Raw genomic sequence first — 19,960 nt, 5'->3', positions numbered from 1 at the left:
CAATTGAGAAATCCTAAGTGTGTGATTGATGGTCCTTAAGGCTTTGAATGCGTTTAAGAACGGGTGAGGAAGCCCCGGATACTTCTCCATGCCTCGGCTTTTTGGGTTTGGTTGGTTATTAGTCCAAGTTTACGGAGCCCGTTAGGGCCCAAGGGAGGGGTAAACGGCGAAAGAAGCCTATTGACGTTTTTCGACCGTGAGGAGCGGCGGAAGCGAACACATCTCAGTCGGGACTCATACCCATTCACTCGTGCATTACTCTGCTTTCCCTGGATTCTCGTGGCAATCGCACTCAAGCCTGTGATCATGTACCCTGGGCGAACATTCTATCCGTCGGGTTCGCCCGAGCCGTGCAATGGACCGCACTGGTGAGCGACACCGGGAAGGCCCGTCGGCTATCTCAGCTAGACTCGACTGGCCATGGCTAGTAATCGTCTGAGACCCGGCTCGTGGCTGAGCTGTGAGCTATCCGTGGACAGTTGCTCTCGCTGGCTGTCAGGTCACCCGTCTTCAGCCCGGGTAGGCCTGGCTGCACTCGAGTGGGAGTGGAGTGGCTTCAGACGGGGAGCTCGTAATCAGAGGTCGTGGGGGAGTGTCGTTCAATTCGGTCCTCTGTATGGCATATCTACGAGGTAGGCACTCATGAAGGCACAGGAGCGACGGACCAGTGAGCGCATAAAATCCGGTACTCGTGCTTCTGAGCTAGTACCACGTGACGCCGCTGACGGCTATTGGCGGGAGCGAGGGACGGGAGGGAACCGCAGCTCCAGTCGGTTGCGGTGGCAGCGAACTTCCTGGCCTGGCGTGTTGAATCAGTCTCAGCACACAGCTGGCAGTTGATAGCCCGTGGAACCGTAGCGACCAGCGTGACGGTCAGCTCGGGTCTCAAGGTAGCTTGAACCAGGTCCAGCCTCAGTGTACTATCAAGCTCGACGGCCAGGCCGCCAGCGCGGAACGAGGCAGAGCTGCACACCTTTTCGAGAAAACGTGGTGGATGTCATCCCACGGCGGGTAGCAGAGCCCCCGGGTCAACCTCGTACTCGGTCCTCCTGGTCCCTGCTCCGATGCCAGTCGGGGATCAGCTCGCCGTACCCAGCGATCGGAACGCAGATCTAACCCCTCTTAAAGAGCGCGCATAAGTCACAAGGCTATCGATCGTCGTGGTGTGTCTGGACTTCATGCTCAGCTCTGTCCGTATTATCCTCGCTTGAAACCAGTGTCCAGTTGTCTGAGTCGATAACGCCTGGAGCGTGCATGATTGAGACGTAAACTTATTTACACGAACTGTCCGCATTCATCATCACTGGCCAGGAGAGGATATCTACGTTATAATCGGCAGTACGCAGAGCTGAAAAAGCTATAGTATTCTCTTATGCGGTCAGAGTCCAGAGCATTGAGACAGCGGAGGTTTATTTTACCGAACTATTTTGTGTGAGTGTTTCCAGTAATATAAATGTTGCTATATCCGAGAAATTACTGTGCTTGTTTTCTGAAGGTCAGGCTATTGAAGTACACTTGTAGAGGATTGTCTTGAGACACACAAGTTCATTGAAATATTAAACGATTCCTCGTTTCCTGTAAGTCGCATTCGAGGTGGAACCATTGCTTACCTAAAGCTCTCCTGACACTGATAACCGAGACTGAGGGATTCATGCCACGGGATCCTGTATACGCTGGAAACGTCGAGCTAGGTTGTTCTACTATCTGTTTCTGGAGTTCTGAGAAGTCTGAAGCTCGTGTCTAACATAGTGTAGAAGAACTGTAAGGTTGGAGTCAGGTCAAAGGTGGCTTTAAGTTTTTGATTTCGCAATTACTATATTTGTGGTCTTGGAAGAAGTGAATTTTAAGGAATAAGAGATTGTCAGGAGAAGTTCCTGTAGATATAGAGGTGGATGGAAATCTAGGTAATATTGAGAAAAAGTAGATTTATTCACAACAAGAATCAGAAGTTTTCCTGCTAGAGACATTCACTTCATGCTACGAGGCTGATGATACTACAGGTTCCTTGAGCAAATCAAAATCCTAAAGTTAAGAGTTTATTTCAGTCTTATCACTTTAAATGAAGATTTTTGACAACACGAGTACTCTTTAGATTTCAGTCTCAGATTTCTTAGACATGAGTTACGGTCTCAGTTGTATGCTGAGACGAGAGTGTAAGGAAAACTTCACAACGGTTGAGAGTTTCAAATGGAGCCAGTTATCACCTCAGTCATTATGATTGTATTGTACGATTAAGATGTAACCAGGCAGGGAAAAGATTAGTTCCTACTGAGAAATTAGACGATTTGAAATGAACCTTTTACAACAGTTCAATTGGTGGCTGGATGATTAAACAGTCCCGTTGATATGGCAGAGCATGATTTAATCACAGACAATCCTAAAAGACAAGTTAACAGGTTTTTTTAAAGTGAGGCTGACAACATTTAATCATACCAACGGTCTGAGAAAATGTTTCTACAGTATGATGGAACTTGCTCTTCAACATCGTCTCATGTGTAACGGCACAGAGGTAATCAAGAATGTAAGTGCCTCGACGCTCACAGTCTGTACTACGGACCAATGGGACTGATTACGTTTTAGGAGTGTTGAGTCACAGTCTATCGAGCTTAGCGCTAGAACTTCAAGCCCTTAATTTAGCTTGAATCAACCTCATGTTGCTCATAAACCGTTCATCAGTCTGTGAGGCTGACGGAACCCTCGTCACCGTTTACACCATAGCGGGGCGTTCCTCTCCTCCTCTGCGGAGAGGCGAGTAGGAGATCACGCTCACAGGAGTGTTAACTATAAGGCACAAGGTGGTACAGTTATGCCCGTAGTACGACAGCGCGACCCGTGTAACCGCAGGAAACCTACAAACAGCGTCCTTTCAAACTTGGTCGTTTGGAGGGAGACACGTTTGTCTCAATCCAGTCCGAGTAAGCAGCGCCGTCACGAGGGCAATAACGCAGACTACAAGCCGGCGAGCATGAATTCTCGTTAGAGAAAGGGCTAGTAAGATCGCGGGAGATTGTCAATTCACGAGATAGGCAGTCTATGAAGGAAATAAAGGAAGAAAATGCATCCTGAGAGTCATAATAGTCCGAGTGGAAAGCGAAATAAAATTATGGACAGAGATCTATTATAAAGATATGCTAATCGAGGAAATGATATCATGAGTAACTAAATGTGTCATTAAAAGAAATCAAATTAAAATAACTAGATTTGACAAATGAAGATGCAACTTCAGTTACTGAGTTTGTAATATAATTAGCAAGATGTTTCATTATTATTTATAATTATAGCGGTAATGGAAATAGTTCAATTGATAGAATAGGAATATAACTTTTTGACATCATAGCTATTTGCTTAAATATGTTAACGCATGTTTTTTGTGAAAATTCAGGATTTTAGACTCAGCCTCGTTATCGGCTTTTGAGTCCCAAAAACCACGTTAGTTTTGTACTTTAATTTATAATTGCAGCTTTTAAACTTCAGTTTTGGATATCTTTTAACAGTCATCCCTTCTAGTTTGTGCTTTGTTAATAAATGTCCTTTGGTGACATCTTGCAATAATTTTCTTTAGAGAGCTATATTGTGTGTAGTGATAATTGGTTGCTTGACATATTCATTAATGTGTAATGTAAGTTTTCATTAGTTGATAATTAGTTAACTATTAAATTCTAAAGATTATATTGCACTTTTTATAACATTTTATGTAATTTTAAGATACTAAATTGTTGCAAGAAATTGTTAGATTATTTATTATTTTAATTAGTGTTAATGTGATTGCAATTTAATTAATATGAATTAATTGGCAAATATGAAATAACTGGATAACTTTAATTATACATCAATGACTTAGGCGGACGTATAATAAAGTGCTCAATCATAGTATTGCTCAAGAATCCAGCTAAGTTAAAGCCACCTAATTTTAAGTGGTATGCTGATTGAAGCACATAATAAGTTGCATAGAGAGTGTATTAGAAGAAAGTCGGTATGAGATAAATGTGATTGAACGGTAGATTTGAAGCAAAATTATAATTAAGTTTATTGCCTACTTGAACGTTTAGGCTCATATCGCTTAGTAAATGTACTATTGATACTAACTTAGAATATTATTCATGGTAAATATAAAGAATAGTCTCGATAGTCATCATATTCAATTATGTCGTTACTATACATTATTAAAGTAGCATACAAAATGGTCTAATTAATTCTAATTTATTTAATAATCAGCGACATAATCAGCTATGCATTATATGCATAATTATATGTATCAAATATGCTAAGTAATATATTTAAAAATTAATCACTTATGTGCGTTATTTTCCAAGTATTACGTCAGGTTTAATGACATACTGACGATGTAGTAATCGCTTTCTATGGTTTATTAAGACGACGAACGTTACGATTGACTCGATGGTTAGCGGGTTCTAGCCGAGAGAAGCAAAACGGGTAACTGGAAACTTGCTCCAAAGTATTTTTTACCACGTTGTCGAACTCAGAGTAATTCGAACTTCAAAATGAGTTGAGTCTGTGGATAGAATTTTTAATGCGCTATTAACTTCGAAGTCTAATGGTTGTACGTTGTTTAAGGGCTATGATAGTGGTAGAATATAACTTTAAAGTCATGTACATTAACGTCGAATCGTGTATGGTGGCGTATAATCCAAATGATTACGCTGTGAGTCAATGAGCTCAGGTTAACTACCTTCCGTACCGTGATTGTCATGTAGTGAATGCTTCGCTGTATGTAGAATCGGCTTCCTTAAGCTTCCGTTGTCGTAAACCGGTCATTGAAGTTACAGTGCGTGTGCAGTTTACTTAGTAGATAACTTCGTAATCCTTAGTAATATATATTTAATATATTATTATATAACTCATTTAGTTAATATTCTTATATATACTCATATTATTATATATTAATTATATATATTTATTATATATTTATTTATATATATATATTATTTATTATTTTATTATATAATTATTATATTATATATATTATATTTTAATTTAATAATTATATATTATAATTTATATTATATATATATATTTATATTCTTTATATATATATTTATTTCTTTATATATATATTTATTATTATATAAATATATTTTATTATTTTTTTATATTATTTAATATATATATTAATTTTATTATATTATTATTATATTTTATTATATATATATATATTATATATATATATTATATATATTATATTATTATATATATTATTTAGTTATTAATTTGTCAAATATATTAATTATTATTATTATAGTTTATATTAGGTCTTTCAATATAATGTAAGTTTATGTATATAATATAATATATGGTTCTCTATCAGTTCGTTCCAAATTGAATTCATTAAATCATTAGGTTCTCATTCAGTCAGGTTGTTATATGTTCTTTTTCATCAAAAGTCCAAAGTCAGTGCCATGTAAGTTTTGATTATAATCAGGAGACTGCTCCTGACCCTTTTAAACGACTCTTTGAACCGAACCGCCACGTTATTGTGAATAACTCAGTGGAGGTTGGAACATATTATTTAAAATGAGATACAGCTGCCCAAATGAATCAATTTAATTAATCTGTTAATGAATTAATACAAATTGTGTGTTTTTAATAATTATTATATCTTTAATGTTCCAAAGTGCTTCACATAAAAACTAAGTGTTAACCATTTAAAACTAGGAAAACAGAATAAAAACTATACTAAGATAAGTTTGAGCTTGCATTTAAAAGAAAGCCACGACCTCGATAATCAAATAATCGTAGAATTTTTTTCTTTTTTTCCTTCCATTTTATCATTTTAACTTACCATTTCAGATTATATATATTTTTTAAATCATGCCCACTGCCCCCCCTTTCAATATCTCCACAGCTCGCGTAAAATAAATATTCATAAACCTATACAAATAGCCATTTTCTTCTGGCCGCCACTGCTCGCCTTCTCCACTGCCCGCCGTCTAACGGGTTCTCTCCCCGTCCAGGTGCGCCGGCCCGAGATCAACGTGTACTCCAACGTGGACGGCAAGCGCTACATGAACGAGAGCCACGTGCGCCGGCAGCTGGTGAAGCAGCTGGTGTCGCCCGTGAAGTGGGAGCAGACCCTGCACGAGATCTACGAGCGGACGCAGGGCCGGAAGTTCCCCCTGACCTACGAGGTCGGCCCGGGGAAGCAGCTGGGCGCCACGCTGCGAAAGTGCAACCGCAAGGCGTTCATGGCGTACGCGCACGTGGAGGTCACCGCCGACGAGGACGACTGAACGTGGACCTCGGGGTGCATTTCAGTTTAGTGCGTGACCGTTAGACCGGCGAGCTCCTGTGGTTGCTTCTTCCGGTCTTGTACGGTCATTATTATGTAATTAAATGTTTGTTTGTTTTAATTAACGAGACTGCAAAGTGTCATCATTTCAAAGTTTATTGGCATGGCCTGAAGAAAAAGATTCAAATTTGAAAAAGTCCAGCTCCCTTCATTTTTATTTTTATGTTTTTTAATTTTTTTTATAAAGCCAGGCTGCATATTTTGTATAAAAACGTCGGCCTCTTAAACCAGTAAGAAACTCATCTGGATACAAAAGACTGCAGATCAGCAACAGTCCAGCCATGGGGAAACACGCTTCTTGACATTTAATACAACTGAACCAACACGTCACTGCTACAATACGCTGGCCGCTTCCTTGGGCAACACTGTAAAAACCCATCAAAACTATTTCCACATGTTATGACAAAATTTTACAGTTCTATTTTTGTTGTACTCCTGTTTACGGTCATATAGCGTCAAATTCAATACATCATTCAAACGGTATAAAAAGAAAAGTAAACGGCAGAAACAAACGGCAATAATTGCCATTAATTTGTAAAAATGTAATGGCATAAAAGACCTGCTTATGGTCTGTTATATTTTTTTTAGGCTTTCCATTCCACCCAGAGTCCACCAAGCATGGTCACTGCAGCCACCAGTGCCACAGTCACCAGTGCTCTGTTCCAGCCAGGGCAGCGTACTGGTTTCAAACTGGACGCCTGTGAGATGAAAGAAAGACAAATTATTCTTTTGAGACAAAAACATGACATATTTTTTCTTTTTAAATGTACTTTATTGTTAATGCACAATATGGTATACAGTGATCAAATAAGAATTTTCTTTTTTTGTGTGTTTCAATCAGATTACAATTGAAAAGAGGAAAAAGAAAGAAATAAAAATAACAAAGGCAAAACAGAATAACAAATTATTATAATAATGAGTAATGAAACACCCACCCACAGGCCCACCCCACCAATGGCCTTCATATTCTTTCACAGTTTGCATAGTACAATATTGTAAAACTAAATTTACATTTTTAGGTTTAGTTACAGTTAGCCAGACAGACAAGGACAGAGGGACAGATATGTGCATATTTTTTTATTTAATAATGCGTGTAAGTTGTGAGTGTTACCCAGGTTGCCCAGGCGTCCGCTCTGAGGATGCCCATCCCGGGCCCGGTGCTCGCTATCCAGGCCTTCACCGCAGCAGTCAGGCCCTGGAAGCCCCGCAGCTGACTGTGGATGTCTCTGGATGAACAACAAGTCACAATGTCTCAACACCCAGCCACATAATTATTTTAAAAAAGGTTTCTTTTTTTCCTTTTCTGATTCTCATACCGATATACGGTCCTCGTCAGAGCCCGAGCGGGTCTCAGCATGTCGAGAGCGTTGGGGAGCCAGTTTGGAGGTCGGCGGGTCCACTCCCGGTCCAGCTGATCTCCAATAACGGCCAACTGTCGCCCGAAGTCCTGTGCAGCTCTGTCATTTATTCTACACACACACACACACGCAACTTCTTGTTCAGTATTTCTCAATGTGGCCTCTCTCACACACAACTGCTGTTAGAAGTATTCTTAAGGAGTATTCAATGATATTTAAAAATATATAAAATATTATATTATATAATATTATTATAAAATATAAAAATGTACAAAAATGGCAGCATGCAGTGTAATTTGTGTGTATATTATATTAATTATTTAATATAGAATAAAACACATCCCTAAACCAAAGGCTTTATGGATGCTTTATTTTTGCTCCAGTGGATCCCACAGGGTCCGTGGCCTGAAGATGTAGGTTGTTGTTGTTGTTGTTGTTGTACCTGAGGTTCATGTCCAGCAGGGCGTCGGTGCCCACCTCACCAGGTCCAGCCAGGAGGGAGACGATGCGTCTCGGCCGTCTCGTTTGTTCCACCATGTCGTTCTCTGAGGAGATGAACCGGTATTATTCAAATAGTTCACTCGGGGACACGTGAGAGAGAGAAAGTTCCTCGAGCTTCACGCAGGCGAGATAGCGGCGCCATGGTTTTTTGGAAAGCGTTATCGCTGCTCGACTCCCCAACGTTCACAAACAGGCCTGTGTAAACACTGTGGTCATGTGACCAGGATAGGTGGTGGCTGTGTTACCTGAGGACAACACAAGAAACAGGCTCTCCCAGGTTTGAAGAGATGACATCACCTGTTGGATTAAGTCCATTTACTACTGTATGTCAACAACAGTGTGTTTAAAGTTCGACAACTAGTGTGTACACGAAACTGCGACTAATCTACCTTTATTACTGGATTTATGACTTGTTATGTTGCCCAACTGTCAGGTGTGCTCCCACACACACCTGTCCTCAGGCCTCTTCCTGTTGGACCTGCACTCGTGCCTTCATGCAAATGAGCCATTTCCATAACTCAAATCCAACAAACTGCCCTTACAACCTCACCGAGAAAAAACACAACAACACTGACTCCAAATAATGTACTAATGCACTTTATATATGTGTTTACTTCCTATAACGTGTAATAATAAGAAGTGTATAATTACATGGATTAATGTTTTGGGGTTTTTTTCTGATTAGATTACAAAAACACAATCATAATATAGCACTAAACGTGGGAAGTGTAGTAATTTGATTTAAACTTAAGCTCTAAATATATATTCAGAGGACAGTTTTTGAGTGTCGCCTATTGTGCCATATGTATTGTCATAACAAAGTGATGAAGTCATCGCTCACCTAAAGCAAACAAAGGTCGTTAAGAAGATCATAGATTGCGCATTAAGCCTGAAGATATGAATTAATCCTAAAATGACTCATAACATTTACAAAATAAGTATATAGTAGTATGTTGGAACAGTGTTGTGTTGGATATTAAACATATCTCTGCTTATGTCGGACTGTAAAACAGGTGTATGCACAATTTTAAAAAACAAAAGGAAACGTACCTTCTGTGTAGATTAAAGTGGACGCCGCCCTGTAATACATAGAACATTGTAAATGAAACGTTTTGTTCAAGTAATAAAATGAATATTGGTCAGTTTTTTTCTGTACTTACAGCAGCGTCCTTTTAATCCGGTTGCTCTCAGGTAACTGCCACAAACATGGCTGGCTACGCCTTTTACATGCTGCTACCCGGAGGGAGCAGCAGGGGCGACAGCAGCACCAACGAATAGAAGACACAGCTTCGCTTCAGCAAATACCTTAACATTTCTGAATGTTTATTTTCTGTCTTTGCAAGGTACATTTAAAGATCAAGAACATAAATATATCTATAAATATAAATATATATATATATATATATATTCGTATATATGTATATAAATCTTGATATACATATTTGTATATTTATATCTAAATATTTCTATACATACGAATATATATATATATATATATAGAAAAGATGAATATATATATATTCGTATAAATATATGTATATATGTATAAATAAATATAGATTTACATATAGACATTTATATCTATATTTATATCTAAATATGTATTTATATATATACGAATATATGTATATATATATATATATTTATATATATAAATAAAACAAGAATATATATATATATTCATATGTATACATAAATATCTGTATATATATTTGTATATATAAATAAATATGTATAAATAAATCTTCATTAATGTGTGCATTGTGCTTTAATACTGGCCAACTCAACACCGCCCCCTGCTGGTACGCGGTCGCACCGACGTCGTGCGATGACATCACTGCGTCCTCCGTTGCCAGGTAATTCTTCCGGAAGGACCAAGCCCAACCCGACGTCGCTGAACGCTTCGTGGACCTCTTCTTGCTTCAAGAAGTAGAAAAAAAGTGCAAATGAAAGTCGTGCACGTCACCACGTCCCAACGTCTGCCCGACTTTTATTGTGAAGAGTAGTTCTCCTCGCGGTGGGCGTCTCGTCACTGCGTGCAGCTTTACGGCGCCGGGGATCAATACATAGCACTTATTATTATTTTTATTGACGCGAACTCAAACGATGCCGACGACATGTCGCCGTTGCGCGTCCCGGTTGTGGTGAGATCGCGTCCCCGGACCGGGTGATGTCCGCCCGGCCGCCTCTGCAGCAGCAGCCCGCTAACAGAGCCAGCCCTCCCACCCGGCTAGCCGGTGCCGATGACTGGCTGTTTCCCTGACATTCATCCGCAGGTAGGGCAACCGGCTCTGGTGCAAGGCTGCAGATGTGCATGCATGTGCACGTGCACCGTGCTCATCTTGAATCCCCCTTCACATCTGGCCTGTTTTCTCTGTGTTGTGTGCCCCGCCCCAGTGGGAGCTGGCATCATGGCCGGGAAGGTGAAGTGGGTGACGGACATTGAGAAATCAGTGCTCATCAACAACTTCGAGAAGAGGGAATGGCTTCAAGTCACGGAGAACGACGACTGGAATTTCTACTGGTGAGATGCCCCTCCTCATCCCGCGTGACTCTTTACTCCATGCACACTCTGCAGCATGATGCGTGCAGAGTGTGCATGGAGTAAAGAGTATAGGCTACGGTGTCCTTTGCTTATGGAAAAAAAAGTACCAGAAATTTCACGTGTGAAGGTTCTTTTATTTAAAATCCTGCTTCAAAATCAGGTCCTTTAGGGTTAGGGGGCCCATCATCACAAGTTAAATCCTCGATGAAGGAACCAAGAAGGAAGAACTACCTAAATATTATTTTCCATACGTTTCGATAGTCTTTCTTCTTTAGATAACTTTAATTCTTTGGGTCTCGTCTAAATCACAGCATCCTCCTCACATCTCAAACGTCATAAAAAGATTGGAAACCACTGGTTTCATCTTTTAATATGCATTTTATTTTATAGTCTTTTCATGAGTTTTGTCGGCAAAATATGATTATAAAACGTAACCGGTGACTAAAGCGGTCAAATGAATAGAAGTATGAAGTCAAATGGAAATACTCTGGTACAATACGAGTACACATGCGCACATGTTCGTCCTCAGATCAGAGGTGTGTTTGTTTCCCGCGTGCAGGATGAGCATCCAGACCATCAGGACCGTGTTCAGCGTGGACACCGGCTACCGCCTGTCGGATGACCAGATGGTCAACCACTTCCCCAACCACTACGAGCTGACCCGCAAGGACCTGCTGGTCAAGAACATCAAGCGCTACCGCAAGGACCTGGAGAAGGAAGGCAGCCCGCTGGCGGAGAAGGACGACAACGGGAAATACAACTATTTAGGTTGGTCCCCCCCCCCCCCCCAGGGACGATGGGCAGGAAATACACACAAATCAATCCATCCATCCATTCATTCATCCATCCATCAATCCATCCATTTGAGTTGAAAATGAAATAGTGGTCTTGGTATCATCTGTATGTTTTGGGATGGATGGAGAACATCCATCCATGAACATCCATCCATGAACGTTGGTTGTGTTCCCCGTGTCGGTGCAGACTTCGTGCCCGTGACCTTCATGCTGCCCGCCGACTACAACCTCTTCGTGGAGGAGTACCGCAAGAACCCATCCAGCACCTGGATCATGAAGCCCTGCGGCAAGGCCCAGGGCAAAGGCATCTTCCTCATCAACAAGCTGTCCCAGATCAAGAAGTGGTCCAGGGACAGCCGCACCTCCACGTGAGGCTCCTCCCTCTCCACACGGCGGTGCAGGTAAACGCCCAAACGGCGATGATGACGATGACGGTGCGTGTGATTCTCGCCCTCAGGTTCGTGGCGGCGGCCAGCGGCAAGGAGGCCTACGTCATCTCGCTGTACATCGACAACCCGCTGCTGATCGGGGGGAAGAAGTTCGACCTGCGGCTCTACGTCCTGGTGACCACGTACCGGCCTCTGAAGTGCTACATGTGAGGCCCGGTTCACCACACCGCACATTAGTCGTCATCGATTCACCGAGGAACTTTTTACTTACTTTGAAATGCATCCATGCATTGAACTCGCTTCAGTGTCTGGACTTATTTTATTGATTTAGCCTGAAAAGAGAAATTAATTGGCATTTGTGTGAAGCTTCTCGTTGTAAAATGTGAAAGTAAACCGGAATGTTTTTTTCTTTTTTCTCCACTATGTTTCGCCTGTGGTTTTTAAATCCTCAGGTACAAACTCGGCTTCTGCAGGTTCTGCACGGTCAAGTACACGCCCAGCACCAGCGAGCTGGACAACATGTTTGTCCACCTCACCAATGTGGCCATCCAGAGGCACGGGGTGAGTGAGCCAAGTATGACGTCATCTTTTAAGATGGTCTTCTGCACTGATGGGAAGCAATATCCTTTATTTTTATTTATTTCATTCAATATACCAAAAAACTCTTGACCCTATATTTCCCATAATGCAACTTAATGGTCATTAGACTTTCCCTAAATGGTCTTTACTCTCCTGCCCGCCATTTGTAAAAAATTTAGTGAATTCAGATTTTTTTTTAAGCCCCAGAAGAAATCACTCAGTTGTTTTCCCGTCTTCTGCCGAGTAAAATGTAAGCGTCTTTGTGTATTTAGAAAAACGGCATATAAGTTTGAACTATTAAAATAATAATAAAAAGCTGATCTTGCAACAAACTCTCCCAAAAATGTTAGTTAGACCTTGTTCTTTTTTTAAATTTATACTTGATATTTTATTTAGGCATTTTTACAGAAATATAACCTTCAAAAGTAAGAATGCATAATAGTAATAAAACATAAAAATAAAGTAAAAATGAGCCATGCATCTGGCCAAGAAGGGACATATGGAAACACAAAAACAACATTTTTAAAGCAGGAAAATAATTATATAGACCTTGTTCTTTTTTATTTTATTTATTTAGTTTTTTAACAGAAATACAACCTTCAAAAGTAAGAATGCATAATAATAATAATAAAACATCAAAATAAATAAAAATAAAGTCAAGATTAACCATGCATCTGGCCGATAAGGGTCAGATGCCAGGGAAACACAAAAAAAAATGTATAAGCGGGAAAATAAATAATTATATAGACCGTGTTATTTTTTATTTTATTTATACTTAATATTTTTACAGAAATACAACCTTCCGAAGTAAGAATGCATAATAATAATAAAACATAAAAATAAAGTAAAAATTAACCATGCATCTGGCCAAGAAGAATAAGGAAACACAAAAATAAAAATGTTAAAGCAGGAAAATAATGATATAGAACTTGTTCTATTCCAACGCAGGATGACTACAACCACGTCCACGGAGGCAAGTGGACGGTGAGTAACCTCCGCTTGTACCTGGAGAGCACCCGAGGGATGGAGGTGACCAGCCGCCTGTTTGACCAGATCCACTGGATCGTGGTGCAGTCGCTGAAGGCCGTGGCCGTAAGCACACAGAATTACCTCTTTCCAAAAATATAGCGACAGTTACTCGACTGACATCGCAGAATTACAAGCATGTTAGACAGCGTATCCTAATTATGAGCCTAACAATACACTTAAGTGCCTGTAGCGGGAGTCCTGAGATTGCAGGTTCAAGTGCGTCTCCAAGACGACAACTATGTTGTGTAACATGTCCGATAGCACCTGAAACAAGGAAGTAGGAGGAAAGGGAGGAACTTAGGAGGGTAGTGGATTCACTCCGATGTGCAAAGAGAGAGGCTGAACGATGGTTATTTGAACAACAAAGTAAATCTAACAAGAGTCGTTTAATAGTGTGTGAACCCACACGTGGCCGAGGGTTCAAAACCCACAGGGCGCCACACGTGTAGCAGACTCATCGTGTTGTTACTCGGTTCCTGTTGGGAGTCTTTGAGCAGACTCTCACTTTTAAAAACACACACGTGTATACAAAAAAACACCTCCACGTGGGCATTTATTTTAGTTTCAAACGCACTCGGCTTCAGGCACATTTTCCTTCTTTCTTTTCTCACTAAATGACTCACTCCCTCCTCTCTGGCCTCCACTCACAGGTTACTTTTGTGTATTTTTACTCGCTTGCACCCCTTTTTCCTGCTGAATCATTCTCTCCTGGTAGGAAATAAACAATAAAAATCCCCAACATGTCATCATGACCAACCCTGTGGGTCAATCCTCTCCCTAATGCCGTCCTGTCTGTGCTTCTCTCCCCCAGCCCGTGATGAACAATGACAAGCACTGTTTTGAGTGTTACGGCTATGACATCATCATCGATGACAAGCTCAAGCCGTGGCTTATTGAGGTGAGTCATGTGATGGGAGGAGCCTACAACTCTCTTGAAGTGGATTTAAATACGTGCCTGAAGACGCTCAACGTGCTCACGCGTTGACTCTTTTAAATGCCCTCCAGGTGGATCTTTACGCGTCTTGTGTTTGGACGTGTGCCTCTCGGTGTTGGTATTCAAATGTGTGCCCAGGGTGTGTCTTTGTGGCAGCGGGGGGGTGTTAAGGCTCGGCTGCAGAGTGGGTGGAGCGGGGGTGTGGTTCAGGGAACGGTGTCTGATTGTCATCAGCTGGACTGATTGATAAACAGATTGGTAATCAGTCCAGGAGAGAGGGGGAGCGTGGAGAGCAGAGACACAGTCTGCTGTCGGAATAAACAATATTACCGAATATCCCTCTGACTGCTTGTTGCTTATTGGTGCTTTGGGGGGGGTGGGAACCTACTAGTGACAGCAACGCACTTGTCACACTGGAGCCCAAAGTGGGGGCCCCAAGGAAAAAGCCCCTGGAAGGGATGGAGCCAGGAAAGCCAGAGGAGCAATTCGCCAGCTGGGAGCAGTTGTTCGTGCGTGTCGCGGCGGGATCGGGCCAAGGCGAACCGCCAGTTCCTGGAGGTCCTCCAGGACCTGGCTGCGAGGCAGACCTTCGACCTCGGGCAGCTGGGGCTAGTCACTGCCTCCCAGGACCCGTCGGAGCTGCCGACCTCTGAGCCCCACGACCCGTCGAACTCCGAGGTCCAGGACCCGTCGGAGCTGTCGAACCCCGAGGTCCAGGACCCGTCGGAGCTGTCGAACCCCGAGGTCCAGGACCCGTCGGAGCTGTCGAACCCCGAGGTCCAGGAGCTGCCGACACCCGAGGGCCAGGACCCGTCGGAGCTGCCAATCTCCAAGCCCCAGGAGCCGTCGGAGCTGCCGATCCCCGAGGTCCAGGAGCCGTCGGTGGAAGGCCGACCCCGGGCCCCGGCGGCGGCGCCAGCTACCCCTGCCCCGTCTCCATCCCGGCCGGTCCCAGCTCCCCGTGCCCTGTCTCGGCGAGCTTCAGCTCCCCGTCCCCCGTTCCGGTCGACCCCAGAGCCCCCTCCTCCGCCCAAGCTCTCATGGGGGGGGGAGTAGGTTAGGCCGGATGGAGCCCCGGCCTAAATCGGGTGATGGGGAACTGTGGCAGCTGTCTCTCATTTGGCCTCGGCTGCTGGTGATTGGCAATCAGTCAGCAGCCGAGGCCACCCTCATAAAAGGGCTCAGTTGAGAGTGGAGCGTGGAAGGTGAGCAGACGCATAGTGTTGCGGTCTGCTCGGTGTGTGTCTGACAGAATAAATATGTCTTACAACGGAACCTCGTCTGTGTTATCTGGCTATCCTTGGAGCTTTTGGGGGAAACCCACGGGTAGTGGCCATGAAGCTGCTACAGTCTTCTAACCCAGTCGGTGCGGTTATTGCAGCTGAAAACACGCGTTATTTATCTTTTATTTACATTTTTAATATCGTGCTCGTCATGTATCATATTTCACTGCACCGGCGCCGGGTTTCCAGGTTAGACCCGAACTATTTGTGGTAACGGAAGCCATCTATTCTCGGGTCCTACGTGAGGGGCTGAGACTAAATGATGTGCCACATACAGAAAGAGGAATACTTTGACTCTGTTCATTGCTGCAGCAGACCGCCACGAACGGGCAAAACAAAAAGAGAGAAGCTCCACTCTTTTCTCTACCCGAGGGATCGTGTGTGTGTGTGTGTGTGTTCACTCATTCTTCCTCTTCGAATGTTTGTCTATGAGCTCACCTGACCTGCAGGATCTCTCCCCTCGTGCTCTCTCCTCGGCTGTAAAGGTGTGTCTGCTTGTCTCAGGTCAACGCCTCACCCTCGCTGACCTCCAGCACGGCCAACGACCGCATCCTGAAGTACAACCTCATCAACGACACCCTCAACATCATCACGCCCAACGGGGACATCCCCGACTGCCGCTGGAATCGCAGTCCGCCCCGAGAGGCCCTGGGCAACTATCAAGTCCTGTGAGTGACGCTAGAATATCTCCCTCCCCTCTAAACTCAGTGTAAACACGAGATATCCTGAGGTCGCAGGTTCAAATCTGGCTGGAAGGCGTGGTATAATAATGTTTTATAGCATTTGAAACAAGTTCATATTCCACTGATGAGGTTTGTGAGGCACTGGCCTCTTCCACGGTGGAAGGAGAGTGAGTGAAGTGTTTTTACTCTAACGTATATATAAAGTGTAGTTATACTGTCAAATGGCTATTGAAAGTAAAAAAAAATGTAAAAAAGATTGTGGAGTTGGGGAAAGGGTAATATTCTGAGAAAAATATATATATTTGTGAGATTTTTTTTGATGTTCCCTGAAAGTGGGAAATTTACAAGGAAATCATGGAGAGGATTGTTGCTTTCATGCAAGAAAAGTTCACGTGACATTGTTTTACTGTAGAGGTCGGTAGGTATTTGAGACAACTGAGGATTGTGAGTTCACTCTGAAGGCCAAAAAGTCTAATCGAGTTTATTTATTTATATTTACTACCTCATAACATTCACTATCGATATTAGAAAGAAACCAGTTTGGCTTCTCTTGAGCAACACTGATCTTCCCTTCGATAGCTCAGTTGGTAGAGCGGAGGACTGTAGTGGTTACGACAGAGATCCTTAGGTCGCTGGTTCAAATCCGGCTCGAAGGAAGTGGCTTTTTAACCGTGTGTTGTGGAATAATTCTGTCCTATAATCTGAAACAAGTTCATGAGGATTGTGATGGATGCTCTGTGGAAGCACAGTGAGTGACTCAGATTTAGGCATCTTCATAAAGTGTGGTAAGAAGTTTTTACTTTTTTAAAGATCATGGAGTTGGAGAACGGGTAATATTCGATAAAAAATGTTTTTTTTAATTTGAGAAAAAAAAGAAGAATTACAAGGAAAAAGAAAAACCTCACAAATCCGTGAGGTTTCACATGGGTTCCGCTCCCGATGGATCACACTCACCTGCCATCATGGAGAGGATTGTTACCTTATTAAATTGCTTTGACGCAACAAACAAAGGCCAAAAAGTCTAATAGAGTTTATTTATTTATATTTACCACCTCATAACATTCACCAACTATATTAGAAATAAATCCCTTCAGTTTCTCTTGAGCAACACTCAGCTTCCCTTTGATAGCTCAGTTGGTAGAGCAGAGGACTGTAGTGGTTACAACAGAGATCCTTAGGTCGCTGGTTCAAATCTGGCTCGAAGGAAGTGGCTTTTTAAAAATCACACAGAAGTTAACAATCTGCTGTTATTTGTCGAGTCTCAACAGGAATGCGTTTAACTCCCAGGTTGCATTTGGCCTCGAGGCGGAGGAGCAGATTTAGTTCTTAACGCGGGCAAACTTTAGGTCTCGGGTTTGAATTTGAATCCAGTTTTAAATAAATAACATTTAATCACATGCTCTCTCCGGTACAATTGTACTGCTTTGTTATTTTGGGCACAGATGTTCCTGATTGAATGAGGAACACTGTGTAAACAAGGTGCTGCTAAAGCACACACTGTCTCCACTGTTGTGAGAACATTAACGGATTACCAAATCGTTTGTGACTTAGTATTCACACCATATTGAGTGGGAAGAGTGATGAACTCTTAAAAGTCCTTCGAGCCGGATTTGAACCAGCGACTTAAGGATATCTCACGTGCCCTCTACAGTCCTCCGCTCTACCAACTGAGCTATCGAAGGGGTGAGACTGCGTTGGTTGGTTCAGTGACGGGCTTTTGTTTGAGTAAAGCTCCGTGTTTACATAATCCAGAGTCCCCTGTGGAGGCGCGTCAGGAGACCCCTCACACGCATATATTTCCTCACCGCATCGTCCCTCCTCCTCCTCCTCCTCCTCTCCACCAGGTACGACGAGGAGCAGGCGCAGAGCGAGAACGCCGAGCGTGACCTCCGGAGCCGCTCGGGTCAGTCCCTGGGGTCAAAGGGCACCAAGGGGAGCGCGGGCGTTCGACCCGCCGCCGCCACCTGGAAGTGAGGCGACACGGCTGACTGTACGCGGTGACGACGGGTTCCAACAGGGGGAGAATAAAAACTCAACAAAATAGGCCCCAGACTTTTTATGTATTTGTCCCAGCTCTTGAGCGGAGGACCGCTTCCCCCGTCTCCACATTTCACCGAGTGAGTCCACAGGGGGCGACGCCTCTGCTGCCGGGAGGGGAGGAAGATCAACAACGGAGAGTTTAAAGGCCGCAGTTTGTTTCGCCGTCCGTATGAATGAGTAACCGAACATGTCGACGCGACGCGGCGGGGGTCAATAACTCGGCAGCTACAGCAGTTCCCTATGAAGAGAAGGAAAAACGTCCTCCACGGCAGAGGGAAAACATGGATGACGCCTCGGGAGAGGAAGATCCCCGTCATTGGAGACCGAAAAATGACAAGTACACAAATATAAAAGAAAGTCGTATGTTGTGTACAAGAGAAGGACGACAACAACCTGAGCGATGCATGATTACTGAGTCGTGTGAGAGGAAGTGGTTCGTATAAAGAATATAGAGGAACAAGACATGTGTCTAATGTAAAGGGTATATAAAGATATAATAGAATGATAGCCAGAGTCGACACTAAACGTGTATAAGAACGCAAAATACAATTTAATACGTTTTTTATAGGTTTATTATCTATATGCATATGCAGTGCTGAACATCATTACTTTATTTTTGCTTGAATAAAAAAAAAAATTGTTGCACATTGAAAAATCCGAAATACTAACGTGTGTGTTGGGAATATTGATTCAGCGATGATGAGTTAACAGACTGAGGGAGGCCGTCGGTATTTCACTTTTTTTTTGCAGTATAGTTTATTTTCTAGTATTTTTTTTAACAGTTACAAGGTTTCACCAGATACATGCAGCGTTATAACTCCGAGAGCCTTTTGGAGATACGGTGTTACCCTAAAACAAAGCCCACCGCTAGTTTTCGCTTCTTTATTGTGGTTATAAACTGTGCAGCTTTTGTTGTGGACATAACTTTGCAGTATTGAGATATCTCTCTTTTTGAGAAGTGCATTGCTTCCTTCTAGTTTGTGTCTGCCTTTTAATAAAATGTCCATATTGGTGCTGCCTTGACAATAAACTTTTTTCATTTTAGAGTGCTTAAATGTGTGTTTGTGATTTCGGTGAGCTTGTATACATATATGTATATGTATGTAACATTTTATCTCTATTAAGATTACATAAATAGTTCACAGCTTCTGCACGACTAAAGAGACTATATTTTGCAGTGCAGGGGGACCATTTTAAATCCATTTCTAAAATTCGTAATTTGTAAAGATATCTCGTGGCATCACTTTAGTTTACAGCTTAACATGCTCCTCAGTTACATTATTATTTAACTTTTATATTAGCTGTGACATAAATAACTTGTGAATTTAAGAACTCTGTTGCCATAGATTTTTAGATTTAAAATGTTTTAATTATTAGGCAGGAGTAGTAAGCAGAAAACGTGGGTGCCAATTTAATAATATGCATCAATATAGCACAATTTCCCTTGGCAGGAAACTTGTATTAAATAAAATGCACATCCAACTCATCAGATTGTTTTGCTGACGGCCCCTAGAAGCC

At 42.5% G+C, this 19,960-nt stretch overlaps 1 protein-coding gene and 1 non-coding gene across 2 annotated transcripts; both read left to right on the top strand.

The window, feature by feature from the left end:
• Positions 1–9,938: 9,938 nt before the first annotated feature.
• Positions 9,939–19,486, top strand: ttll1 (tubulin tyrosine ligase-like family, member 1). Its single transcript, XM_056425352.1, has 10 exons — positions 9,939–10,442; positions 10,564–10,690; positions 11,271–11,479; positions 11,693–11,873; positions 11,963–12,100; positions 12,347–12,455; positions 13,422–13,565; positions 14,314–14,400; positions 16,224–16,387; positions 18,247–19,486. Exons 2-10 carry the CDS (start codon positions 10,578–10,580, stop codon positions 18,374–18,376), a joined length of 1,275 nt encoding a protein of 424 aa, XP_056281327.1. The 5' UTR covers positions 9,939–10,442; positions 10,564–10,577; the 3' UTR covers positions 18,377–19,486.
• trnay-gua (transfer RNA tyrosine (anticodon GUA)) lies at positions 16,972–17,058 on the top strand. The gene is given in 2 exon segments: positions 16,972–17,008; positions 17,023–17,058. It is a non-coding gene; the product is annotated as a tRNA-Tyr (tRNA).
• Positions 19,487–19,960: the final 474 nt, after the last annotated feature.

Source organism: Pseudoliparis swirei, chromosome 10 (assembly GCF_029220125.1).
Source record: "Pseudoliparis swirei isolate HS2019 ecotype Mariana Trench chromosome 10, NWPU_hadal_v1, whole genome shotgun sequence".
Classification (NCBI taxonomy): domain Eukaryota; kingdom Metazoa; phylum Chordata; class Actinopteri; order Perciformes; family Liparidae; genus Pseudoliparis; species Pseudoliparis swirei.
The sequence above is the reverse complement of the archived record's forward strand: the minus strand, read 5'-3'. Positions and strand labels throughout refer to the sequence as shown.

Excerpts from the sequence above, each read along its gene's own strand:
- ttll1 (XM_056425352.1), top strand. The coding sequence starts at position 10,578 with ATGGCCGGGAAGGTGAAGTGGGTGACGGACATTGAGAAATCAGTGCTC. Across the intron at positions 11,874-11,962 it reads AGGGACAGCCGCACCTCCAC|GTTCGTGGCGGCGGCCAGCG; the intron begins GTGAGGCTCCTC and ends TCTCGCCCTCAG. Across the intron at positions 12,101-12,346 it reads CGGCCTCTGAAGTGCTACAT|GTACAAACTCGGCTTCTGCA; the intron begins GTGAGGCCCGGT and ends TTAAATCCTCAG.